The sequence below is a fragment of the Lissotriton vulgaris genome, chromosome 6 (genome assembly GCF_964263255.1).
Source record: "Lissotriton vulgaris chromosome 6, aLisVul1.2, whole genome shotgun sequence".
In the NCBI taxonomy this organism is placed as follows: Eukaryota; Metazoa; Chordata; class Amphibia; order Caudata; family Salamandridae; genus Lissotriton; species Lissotriton vulgaris.
The window spans coordinates 1,847,173,034-1,847,185,715 of NC_141694.1; the positions used below are offsets into that span (position 1 = coordinate 1,847,173,034).

General features: G+C 50.7%; 1 protein-coding gene across 4 annotated transcripts in view; it reads left to right on the forward strand.

Annotated features, from left to right (window-relative positions):
* The window catches only part of LOC147709635 (uridine-cytidine kinase-like 1), a 227,244-nt gene that overhangs the window by 4,169 nt on the left and 210,393 nt on the right, over nt 1-12,682 (forward strand). The window contains exon 1 of one of the 4 annotated variants that reach the window (XM_086928156.1): nt 10,514-10,678. The exons of 2 other annotated variants lie outside the window; for them this stretch is intronic. In XM_086928156.1, the coding sequence (XP_086784282.1) occupies nt 10,605-10,678 (74 nt within the window). In that variant the 5' untranslated portion in view covers nt 10,514-10,604. Of the gene's footprint in view, nt 1-10,513; nt 10,679-12,682 lie in introns of those variants that run through there. One more of the 4 variants, XM_086928157.1, reaches the window with a different exon arrangement.

Sequence of the window (12,682 nt, forward strand, 5' to 3'; positions counted from 1 at the left end):
AGTCTCCCTGCTTCATTCACAAGCACTTTTAACATGTGCTGCCTGCTGTGGGGCCACTGGAATTAATTATGCAGCAAAGGATGACAACATTATGCCATGGTGTTGACTAAATTATGCATTAAAAAAAGGCTGCAACGTCATGCAGTATATTTTCAGATATTTCATTATTTTGACGTGTGTACACATGCTAACAGTCTCTGGAAAGATGTTGCCTTATTAGTACCAGTGTAACATACAAACGCAGCAGTGAGAAAGGTGACCAGTCAACCTTTGCAATAGGCCATCCACTCCGCAGCAACACAAGTCACATTTTATATCCACTTTTGATATGTTTGAGCTACAAACAATTTATTAGTTTAAATGGTCAGATCATGCAGCAGATCTTGTATTATGAGGCAAATATGGCAGAGCCATAATTTTAGAGTAAACGTTTGCAAACTAGGATATTGTGCCATTCATGTTTGAACTGCTGTTGTGGAAAAAGGGAGAAGTGCTGATGACAGAAACTCCATGGCTCGGAGACAAATGGCTTGTGTTTCCACATTTTATTGTATTTGGTACATTCTGTCATTAGAAGCATATCCCACTTTGTGAATATATTTTGATGTCAATAACTCATTATAACCTTAAATAATCATGTGTATCCATTGGTTGATTAAACTGGTTGAAATCGTTTCTTCAGGACCGCTCATTCCAGGTTATAGAGGGCAAAAATACATCTAAAGAGACCCCTATACGTTGTGGAGTGCCTCAGGGCTCTTCCTTGAACCCCACGCTCTTCAACGTATATATGTCCCCCCTGGAAAAGATAGTTACCCCACATGGAATAAAACTCCTGACGTACGCAGATGACACGCAGCTGGTGGTCTCTCTCACCCAGCAGGAAAATCCCACCATAGACCTCTACTCCTGCCTGAGAGACATAGTCAGCTGGATGGACAGATCTCACTTGAAGCTTAACAGTGACAAGACGGAGATCATGGTGATGGGGAATCAGGCCCATTTCCACCCAGACTCTCTTTGGCCCCCTTGCATGGGTAAACCTCCAACTCCGAGATTAAAAGCCTCGGTCTATGGCTAGATAAAAACCTCACCATGCAATCCCAAGCAAGGAAAACGGCGGGAGTTTGTTTCGGTCTCTTGCGCTCAATCTGAAAAATCCTACCACTGCTCCCTCTCCAATCAAGGAAACTTTTGATCCAAGGCCTTATTTTGTCAAGGTTGGTCTGCGCATTCTGGCCACACCTCTGGCTCCACCCACAGATCCAATCCCTGGGTTATTCCCGCCCACTTCGACCACTGTGTAAGACTCCGCATCCCTGGACCTGTGATGTGCCGCCGCTGCGGGCGCCGCATGTGCCACACATTTACGGTGCCTGGATTCCGCATAAGGGAGCTGGCCATTATTGCATCCCTAAACTTGCGCACGTTGTCAGTTTGACATTGACTACACGTAGAGGGACTCTAAGAATCTTTTCAAAAATATAGCTAACATTTGGACCTATACATTTTATTTTGTATAAATTAATTGAATGTGTGTAAAATTTAGCAATGCCCGGGGAATTCTAGTAAAGGGAGCACCCATTGGCGAATCACTAGCGTGTGTGATTGCTGCATTATTTATTACTAACTTTGACGTTGTGCTTTAACTTTGGATAAAAGTTATCATGAATTCTAGCACCAAGAGGCCAATATTGGTAAATATGTGTGCTACAAATAATCCCTAACATACACTGTGCATACAGTATATTTAATCTGGTGCTTTAATCATAGGCTGAGTATTCTGATAAAAATCGAATCGTGCTGAAGACAGCCTTGATTGGTGTTGGATCGAGGACCCGGAAGTCTGCACACCTAGCAGACAGAGATAAAGCAGCCTGTCAGAAAGTTTAGTATTTTCCCTACAGGCGGTGTTTGTTAGCCTGTGGCAGGGTCAGTCACATGTCCTGGATTCCTGGGATTTAATTGAGTCTATCCCAGTTCTGCGCCCCAGTGTTTCTTGTGCCCCACCTGGCACACACCATGTTGGAGGATGGTGATGACATTAACATTTTGCCCCCCCCTGGAAAAATGTCTGCGGACGCCCATGTCATGGGCGTCCGCAGGTGGGGGCAAGAAGGGGCGCTTGCTCCCCCCTGGAGCGACCCTCCTGGTCCCCCCTGCGGACGCCCATGAAAACCGTGACTTCAAGACGGGGTTCTCACTCTCTTTCTTCTCCTTTCATTTATTTGCTTCCCTGTGAAATGGATCCAAAAAAGGAAGACGCTTTTGCTGGAAATGTCATATTTTTCTGACATTTTAAATCCAAAGTGCAGCATTGGGAATAAAAGGCTAAAAATATGAAAAATAACTAAATAAAGTAAGACAGAGTGGTAGCAAATTGGCCAAACTGATTTTATTCACACCGAAACACATTGGCGCCACTTTTACAGAGTTTGCCAGTGAAGCGCTATTTTTGTTTTCTTGTCTTTGTTTTCCCTGGACTTGGAACTAGTGCACCAATCCTGGAGGTACTGCAATGTGTGGATTGGAAAACAAAATGTGTACTGCGGCTCTGCGTCCAGGGATGTGGTCTTTTTATCATTCTGCTTACCTTTTGTAAGGGTATAAGCAATGGACATTGAAATGGGTCCATTCAGGGCCCTGTAGCCGTGTCCTTAACTTTTCAGGCAAAAGCACTCACTTATTTCTGAATAGTGAGTGTAAAAGCATTAAGGTAACCATGTTGTTCCTGTTTACATTTCCCATGGTTTGCTAAATTTTGCATTCCTTATAAGTGTTTGCTTTTTCCAGGATGTTGTTACTTTTTTTTTTGTAGGCCGCATATTGCTCTTGTCTAGTGCGTAATTTAAATTGAGCCACAGCCAGGTGTTTATAGCGGGCAACAATTGGGTTGTAGTTGAAGACAGTGGGAGTTTTTCTCAGTGGGGCAGTACGGTGTTTAGTGGGGGAGAGGATGTGGCACTATGGTCAGAGCTGCTGAATTTGGAACTGGGAACCAGGTTCAGCCTTAATAACCAGTCCACCAGTCCACTCTCCTGCGAGAGCACAATCACATGCTAGACCTTAGAAGGCTTCTCAACACCTTAGAAGTCCTGCTGTCTTCGCACCAGCAGGTGGACCCTAGCATGATAAGTGTAGGTTAACCTTCAAGGCTTGTCCACCACTATCCATACTGAAGTTCACCTCCAGTCTTGCGGGCAGGCCTATGAAGCAGCACACCCTAAAACAACAGTCACGGAGGTCACAAGACACTTGAGAAGGGCCAGCTCTAGGGCGGTGCAACCAGTGTGACCGCACCGGGTGCTGACTTTAGGTGGAGGCATCATGTTTGCATGTATATTATGGTTTTAAAAACGCTTGCTGCCTCCTTCCTGGCCTCCAGCACTTTTCGTCAACAATAAAAATGTCATGATGACTCTGGTGATTAATGTTCTTCCTAGAGAGAGATCAGAATTTTGTCTAGTGGAAGTTTTGACTCATGGAAAGGTAGCTCAGAGGGTTAATGTACCGGCTGCAAAGAACATGCGCCATGCAGATCACAAAGTGCACATAATGTAAATAAGTCAGTGGGCTACTGCTTTTGTCAGAGAGATCCTTTTGTTACTTGCAGTTTATAAGTTAAAATCCTAACTTAGAACAGTGTGCTATTAACTGTCATCTAAGAGCTGTATACAAACTGCAAGGTATAAATTAGAGCGTTATGTTCCACCCCCCACCCAGTCTTTGATTATCCTAATGTCCTAAAAAGTGTTCTTTTGGACAGAAATGGGGGGCTGACTTGAGAGAGGGAAATAAGGAGTCAAAAGCTTCCAGGTTATCATTGTTGGCTTGTATGAAGACTGTGCCTTTGGTGAAGATAGTCACGGTAGTATAACCTCTGCCAGCTGATCTGAACGGAAGAATCGCAGTTAGTTTGCAGCTGTGAGGAGTGGAGGTAGTTTTGGCGATGAACATCCGCGTTCTGATCGTGGAGATCCAATATTCGGGTCTTTCGGTGTGAAATATTAGATCCATCTTCATCGGTCCTATGGAGGTCGAGTGGTAGATGTCAGTGATTAGGGTTTCTTTATGTTTGCGGATGAGTTTCTGCTTGAAAGTGCGTCGAAGCTTTGTAGAGAGGAGGGGGGGAAGATGATGGTGAAAGAGTTCCGACTCTGAGGTTTGAGGTGGGCAAGTGGGAATGGAGAGGGAGGAGGAGGCTGGTCCCGGGCCATCGTGGGAATGGATGAGGGGGGGGGGGGAGAGCCTGATTGAGTTGCGATGTGGGGCTTGGAGCTTCGGTGGCCCAAGGTGGCGAACCGTGGGGTACCAGTAGAGCGAAGAGTAGAGCGAAGAGGGTGAAGCTCCAGGCCTAGGAGGGGGTCTTAAAGCCCGGGTGATTCTGCTTAGGAGTTTGCAGGTAGCCAGGCTCTAATTGGCAGTTGGACCTTTGTGAGCTAGCACCATGAGACTGGTGTGTGATGGAGACTCTGATCAGGAGAGGACATGTAAACTGCCTCCCGGACAAGCACTTCGACAGCCGGAACAGTGCAGGATCTAACCTGACGCCGTTCTATGGTTGCTGTTAGTGAGCTCTACCGGCCCTGATCTTTCTGATAGAACTGCACCCTGTCTGGCGTAAAGGTAGGCTTTAAGTCTCAGGACCTCCTTGGCCGATTTGGGGACAGGTGGTTGTAAGTAATGGGAGAAGGACGTTCCGTTGCCCCCCTGTTTTGCGCTCCACACGAGTTTAGCAGCCAGTAACTCACAGCGAGGTCAGGCAATGTCCTCCTTGGCCGCCATTTTGAGGTCAGGCACGGGGTCGGCGGCGGTGGGGAACAAAGGGAGCCGGTGAAGAGACTTCTCGTAACAGTAAAAGGTAGTTAGGGCTGTAGTTTGGCGCCCCCGTAGTGGCCGGCACCTTGTCAGGTGGAAGCGGCGGCTCCGGTGGAGGTTCCAGTCAGGCGGCGTCTACTTTGTCCGCCATTTTGAAAACAGGCGTGGGGTCTGCAAGTGGAGGGGAGCAAGCAGCTTCGGTGAAGGGACTATTTGCTTTAATGATGCTGGTCTGGGCTGTAACTTGGTGCCCACATAGCTGTCCGTGCATTTGCAGGGTGAAGAAAGTGGTTCCGGTGGGGGGTCCGGTCAGGCGATGTCCTTTTCGGCCGCCATTTTGAGGACGGGCGCGGGGATTTGCAGTGTCGAGAGTCACCGGGACTATTAGCTTTAATGATGATGGTCTGGGCTGTAACTTGGCGCCCACATGGCAGTCCGTGACCTTGCAGGGTGAAGAAAGCGGCTCCGGTGGGGGCTCCGGTCAGGCGATGTCCTTTTTGGCCGCCCTTTTGGAGGCAGGCGCGGGGATTAGCAGTGCCGGCAGTCACGGAGCTCCGGTGAAGGGATATATATCTTGCGCGATTGAGCCTGCCTGAGGAGTTCGTGGTTCCTGGTGGGGCGCTGATGGTGGAATGCTGGATCCGGCCGGTGGTCTGCAGCAAGCGGATGAGTGTCCTGGGGTCGCAAGGAAGACAGCGGGGCGCCGATCACCGGAGACCGAGATCAGGCGGCGGGACTCTGCTTTCCTAAGGCGGGACAGGCTGCACTTATCCGTCTTAAGCTTCGGTCGCGTTCCTGGTGTTGGGCAGCACTAAGGGGGGCTCTATTTAGGATATTTCCAATGCAGTCAGGAGCTCGGTTTCAGAGCTCACTACCACTGCGGCCATCTTCACCCGGCTGTGATAAATAGTGCTATAAAATCTAGATTAATGCAACAAGATGGTAAATGTTTATGTAAAATAGGGATGAAATGCAATATTTTACACATTCTATTGGATTTTAAACATTTTTTTAGAGTTACGTAAATTAATCCTTCGTCCAATCTTTTTAAAGTATAATGTAAGAGCTTCTTGCGGAAATGGAAAATTTAGATATTGCGATAGCCATTGGGAAATTTATCCAGGGTGTATATAAGACCCCTGCTGCATCAGAGGTTTAAGTGCAGCAAGGTGTGCCATAATTTAAAAAGAGATTTTATTATTGTTAAATTGCTAGGAATTAATTTTTAATATTATGATTTTATGACTGTTTTATGTGTAGATTCTTTTCATTCATTTGATAACTTTATTTCGGTCAAAGACCATAAAAGTGCAGATAAAATACATACAAAGCACAGTAATAAAAGCAATAAATATGAGCAGTTAATATTAAGGATAAAAAGTTATTAAACAGTAAGTTATCAAAAGACAAATCTGATTAAAGTTTTTTAAAAAGGACAATTGATCCCGAATACATCTGTTAACGTTAAAGAAAACCTTTCCTCTAGATTCTTTTAAATATTAATGTATGAGCTGTTGTGACCGAATGGTCTAAATAAACTTATTTTTAAACTGAAAAAAAAACTGCATGCCAGTGTTTGTGTCTGTCTTTCTGGCTGTCAGACACAACCCCTGACAGCCAGAAAGATGGACACAACCCCTGACAGACAGAAAGATGGACACAACCCCTGACAGCCAGAAAGATGGACACAACCAGGGTTTGTGTCTAGGGTACTACTGGCTGTCAGGGTTTGTGTCTAGGGTACTGGCTGTGGGTTTTTGTGTCTAGGGTACTGGCTGTCTGTGTTTGTGTCTAGGGTACTGGCTGGCTGTGTTTGTGTCTAGGGTACTGGCTGTTGGTGTTTGTGTCTAGGGTACTGGCTGTCATTGTGTCTCGGGTACTGGCTGTCATTATGTCTAGGGTAAGGATACTGGCTGCCATTTTGTCTAGGGTACTGGCTGTCTGGGTTTGTGTCTAGGGTACTGGCTGTCTGTGTTTGTGTCTCGGGTACTGGCTGTCTGTGTTTGTGTCTCGGGTACTGGCTGTCTGTGTTTGTGTCTAGGGTACTGGCTGTTGGTGTTTGTGTCTAGGGTACTGGCTGTGGGTGTTTGTGTCTAGGGTACTGGCTGTTGGGGTTTGTGTCTAGGATACTGGCTGTCATTGTGTCTAGGGTACTGGCTGTCAGGGTTTGTGTCTAGGGTACTGTCTGTGTTTGTGTCTAGGGTACTGGCTGTATGTGTTTGTGTCTAGGGTACTAGCTGTTGGTGTTTGTGTCTAGGGTACTGGCTGTCTGTGTTTGTGTCTCTGGTACTGGCTGTTGGTGTTTGTGTCTAGGATACTGGCTGTCATTGTGTCTAGGGTACTGGCTGTCTGTGTTTGTGTCTAGGGTACTGGCTGTCTGTGTTTGTGTCTAGGGTACTGGCTGTTGGTGTTTGTGTCTAGGGTACTGGCTGTTGGTGTTTGTGTCTAGGGTACTGGCTGTTGGTGTTTGTGTCTAGGATACTGGCTGTCATTGTGTCTAGGATACTGGCTGTCATTTTGTCTAGGGTACTGGCTGTCTGGGTTTGTGTCTAGGGTACTGGCTGTCTGTGTTTGTGTCTCGGGTACTGGCTGTCTGTGTTTGTGTCTAGGGTACTGGCTGTGGGTGTTTGTGTCTAGGGTACTGGCTGTTGGGGTTTGTGTCTAGGGTACTGGCTGTTGGTGTTTGTGTCTAGGATACTGGCTGTCATTGTGTCTAGGGTACTGGATGTCTGTGTTTGTGTCTAGGGTACTGGCTGTCTGGGTTTGTGTCTAGGGTACTGGCTGTCTGTGTTTGTGTCTAGGGTACTGGCTGTGGGTGTTTGTGTCTAGGGTACTAGCTGTTGGTGTGCTGTTGGTGTTTGTGTCTAGGGTACTGGCTGTTGGTGTTTGTGTCTAGGGTATTGGCTGTTGGGGTTTGTGTCTAGGGTACTGGCTGTTGGGGTTTGTGTCTAGGGTACTGGCTGTCATTGTGTCTAGGGTACTGGCTGTCTGTGTTTGTGTCTAGGGTACTGGCTGTCTGTGTTTGTGTCTAGGGTACTGGCTGTCTGTGTTTGTGTCTAGGGTACTGGCTGTCTGGGTTTGTGTCTAGGGTACTGGCTGTGGGTGTTTGTGTCTAGGGTACTGGCTGTGGGTGTTTGTGTCTAGGGTACTGGCTGTTGGGGTTTGTGTCTAGGGTACTGGCTGTTGGTGTTTGTGTCTAGGGTACTGGCTGTCATTGTGTCTAGGGTACTGGATGTCTGTGTTTGTGTCTAGGGTACTGGATGTCTGTGTTTGTGTCTAGGGTACTGGATGTCTGTGTTTGTGTCTAGGGTACTGGCTGTTGGTGTTTGTGTCTAGGGTACTGGCTGTTGGTGTTTGTGTCTAGGGTACTTGGCTGTCTGGGGTTGTGTCTAGGGTACTGGCTGTCAGGGGTTGTGTGTGTCCAGGGCGCTGGCTGTCAGGGGTGAATAAACAAACTCTCTGGAGGCTCTAGACTATCACGTAATGCGGAAAATCTACTGCTTGAACCTCCCACTTTCAAGAAGGAAAGATCGATGGCCCAATCCTTTTCAGGCAACGCGGTGAGAATCTGGAACTCACTTCCGCCTCAGCTCCCGACCACCATCTCCTCCCAGGCCTTCAAAACTGACCTCAAAGCTCTCCTCCTTCAAAGACACTTCGAAATTTAATTCACGCCCTCTCTATTATCTGAAGGAAGACCTTCCATTATAGGAAATTCTATTCTCCATGACTATGGAAGTGCCTTCCCAGTGTGTTTTTGTGGTTTGAGTGGTGTTGAGTGGTCTGCCATTTATTGCAGTATTATCCTTCTACCTGTGTTTGGTACTCTTTTGTAACATGCACACGCCACCTTTCTCTTGTAACACACTATTTGCTACCTCTCACTTTTTGTTTGCTTTCGATACTTGCACAAGTGCCACCATTGCCTACGTAACGTTTGTTCTTGTGCTGGAGTGTCTGCCATTTACTGCAGTATTATATCTCTACTTGTACTTTGTACGCCTTTGTAACCTGCACACATGTCACTTTTTCCTCCTGTAATGCACCGTTTGCTACCTCTTGTATTTTGTTTGCTCACAATTGTCACTTTTACCTCCTGTAACTTAACGTCTGCTTTTGTATTTTGTTCACTTGTAATGTTCTCATGTTTCAGTTCTGTTCCTATTGTGAAGCGCTCTGACACCTTCGGGTAAAGTCCGCCCGAGATAAAAACGCATAAATCATAATAAATACTGTCTGTCAGGGGTTGTGTCTAGGTTGCGGGCTGTCTGTGTCTGTGCCTCGTTTTGTTCAGTGTGTGTGTGTGTGTGTGTGTGTGTGTGTGTGTGTGTGCATTCTCCCTGTGTCGGTGTTTGTGTCCGCGTCCTAGGACGCTGTGTCTGTATCCTAGACTCTGTGTGTGTGTGTGTGTGTGTGTGTGTGTGTGTGTGTTGCATTCCCCCTGTGTCGGTGTTTGTGTCCGCATCCTAGGACGCTGTGTCTGTATCCTAGACTGTGTGTGTGTGTGTGTGTGTGTGTGTGTGTGTGTGTGTGTTGCATTCCCCCTGTGTCGGTGTTTGTGTCCGTGTCCTAGGACGCTCTGTCTGTATCCTAGACTGTGTGTGTGTGTGTGTTGCATTCCCCCTGTGTCGGTGTTTGTGTCCGCGTCCTAGGACGCTGTGTCTGTATCCTAGACTGTGTGTGTGTGTGTGTTGCATTCCCCCTGTGTCGGTGTTTGTGTCCGCGTCCTAGGACGCTGTGTCTGTATCCTAGACTGTGTGTGTGTGAGTGTTGCATTCCCCCTGTGTCGGTGTTTGTGTCCGTGTCCTAGGACGCTGTGTCTGTATCCTAGACTGTGTGTGTGTGTGTGTGTTGCATTCCCCCTGTGTCGGTGTTTGTGTCCGCGTCCTAGGACGCTGTGTCTGTATCCTAGACTGTGTGTGTGTGTGTTGCATTCCCCCTGTGTCGGTGTTTGTGTCCGCGTCCTAGGACGCTGTGTCTGTATCCTAGACTGTGTGTGTGTGTGTGTGTTGCATTCCCCCTGTGTCGGTGTTTGTGTCCGTGTCCTAGGACGCTGTGTCTGTATCCTAGACTGTGTGTGTGTGTTACATTCCCCCAGTGTCGGTGTTTGTGTCCGCGTCCTAGGACGCTGTGTCTGTATCCTAGACTGTGTGTGTGTGTGTTGCATTCCCCCTGTGTAGGTGTTTGTGTCCGTGTCCTAGGACGCTGTGTCTGTATCCTAGACTGCCCTCTGCCCTGCCCTCCTGGCTGTCACTCCACGAGAGACTCTCTCGGAGCCTCCTGCCGGCGCGCTCTCCTATATTTAGCCGCCCTGTGCTCGTGTTTGTGTGTGTGCCCCGACCCCACCTGCCTATTTTTGGATGTCTTCTTCCCCAGTTGAGTTTGTTGTTACAGGCAGGCTGGTGCAGCCCGGAGCCAGGGGGGCGTGTCATGCTCTCTCAGGGGCGTGGGGGTCCTGGGGTTCTCTGAGGCGGGGCAGTCCTGTGGGAGTGAGCTCGGAGCCTAGAGGGCCATGCTTCCTAACAGAGAGGCCTAATGTTTGGATGGGTGAGGGCGTGTGCCTGCTCCATGCTCCCTCCCAGTCCCAGAGGTTCCTAGGGTGTGGGGGCATGCCTGCTCTGTGCTGCCTCTCAGAGGCGAGGGCAGTGCTGTGGGGGGAGCCTGGGCCACGGGAGGTGGGGTTAGTCTGCTCAGCCGGTGACAGCTGCACTCAGGGACAGTGCTGCGGAAGGAAGGTGAGAAGCACGGGAGAGCGTACCTCTGCCTGGGCACTGCTGAGGGGCAGCATGGCTCTCCCCGGCAGCCACTGCTACTATGGAGCTGTCATATCCGGCCGCTCGAGCCTCGGATGCTCCCGCAGGTGAGGTGCATTGGAAGAGCCCTGTGTGCTGGGATCATAGTGCAGTGCAAGAGCTGTGAGTCTGCGTGACACCTGGATGAGGTGCATTGGAAGAGCCCTGTGTGCTGGGATCATAGTGCAGTGCAAGAGCTGCGAGTCTGCGTGCCACCCGGATGAGGTGCATTGGAAGAGCCCTGTGTGCCTGGGTCAGAGTGCATTGTAAGAGCTGCGAGTCTGCGTGACACCCGGACGAGGTGCATTGGAAGAGCCCTGTGTGCCTGGGTCAGAGTGCATTGTAAGAGCTGCGAGTCTGCGTGACACCCGGACGAGGTGCATTGGAAGAGCCCTGTGTGCCTGGGTCAGAGTGCATTGTAAGAGCTGCGAGTCTGCGTGACACCCTGACGAGGTGCACTGGAAGAGCCCCGTGTGCCTCGGTCAGAGTGCATTGTAAGACCTGCGAGTCTGCGTGACACCAGGATGAGGATGAGAATGAGGTGCATTGGAAGAGCCCCGTGTACTGGGGTCTGAGTGCAGTGCAAGGGGGTTAGAGTGCAGTGCAAGAGCTGTGAGTCTGCGTGCCACACGGATGAGGTGCACTGGAAGAGCCCAGTGTGCTGGGGTCAGAGTGCAGTGCAAGAGCTGTGAGTCTGCGTGCCACACGGATGAGGTGCACTGGAAGAGCCCCGTGTGCTGGGGTCAGAGTGCAGTGCAAGGGGGTCGGAGTGCAGTGCATGAGCTGTGAGTCTGCGTGACACCCGGATGAGGTGCACTGGAAGAGTCTCGGAGTCATAGTGCAGTATAGTGAGTGTGTGCAGCATGAGGGAGGCCAGGAGTAAAGGGGGGTCTCTGGAGGCCAGGAGTAGGGTGGGCGGGGGGTCTCTGATGCCAGGAGTAGTGTGCGGGTCTCTGGAGGCAAGGAGTAGGGTGGGCGGTCTATGGAGGCCATGAGAGTAGGGTGCGGGTCTCTGGAGGCCAGGAGAGTAGGGGGGGGGTCTCTGGAGGCCAGGAGTAGGGTAAGGGGTCCCCTGGAGGCCTGTAGTAGGGTGGGCGGGGGTCCCCTGGATGTCAGGAGAGTAGGGTGAGGGGTCTCTGGAGGCCAGGAGAGTAGGGTGGGGAGACCCCTGGAGGCCAGGTGTGGTGTTGGGGTCTCTGGAGGCCAGGAGTAGGGTGCGGGTCTCTGGAGACCAGGAGTAGGGTAGGGGTCTCTGGAGGCCAGGAGAGTAGGGTGGGGGGGGGGAGGTCTCTGGAGGCCAGGAGTAGGGTGGGGGTCCCCTGGAGGCCTGTAGTGGGGTGGGCGGGGGTCCCCTGGAGGCCACGAGTGGGGTGGGGGTCCCCTGGGTGTCAGGAGAGTAGGGTGGGGTCCCCTGGATGTCAGGAGAGTAGGGTGGGGGTCCCCTGGATGTCAGGAGAGTAGGGTGGGGGTCTCTGGAGACCAGGAGTAGAGTGGGGGAGGGTCTCTAGAGGCCAGGAGTAGGGTGGGGGGGGTCTCTGATGCCAGGAGTGGGGTGGGTGAGGGGGTGTCTCTGGAGGCCAGGAGTAGGGTGCGGGTCTATGGAGGCCAGGAGTAGGGTGGGGGAGGGGGTGTCTCTGGAGGCCAGGAGTAGGGTGGGGGAGGAGGTGTCTGGAGGCCAGGTGTTAAGTAGGGTGGGGCGTGTCTCTGGAGGCCAGGAGTAGGGTGGGGGTCCTCTGGAGGCAAGGTGTTGGGTCGGGGGTCTCTGGAGGCCAGGAGTAGGGTGGAGGAGGGGGTGTCTCTGGAGGCCAGGAGTAGGGTAGTGGGTCTCTGGAGGCCAGGAGTAGGGTAGTGGGTCTCTGGCGGCCAGGAGTAGGGTAGTGGGTCTCTTGAGGCCAGGAGTAGGGTAGGGGGTCTCTGGAGGCCAGGAGTAGGGTGGGGGGGTCTCTGGAGGCCAGGAGTAGTGTGGGGGAGGGGTGTCTGTGGAGGCCAGGAGTCGGGCGGGGATCCCCTGGAGGCCAAAAGTTGGGTGAAGGTGCCTGAAGGCCAGGAGTAGGGGGAGGGGCTCATCTCTC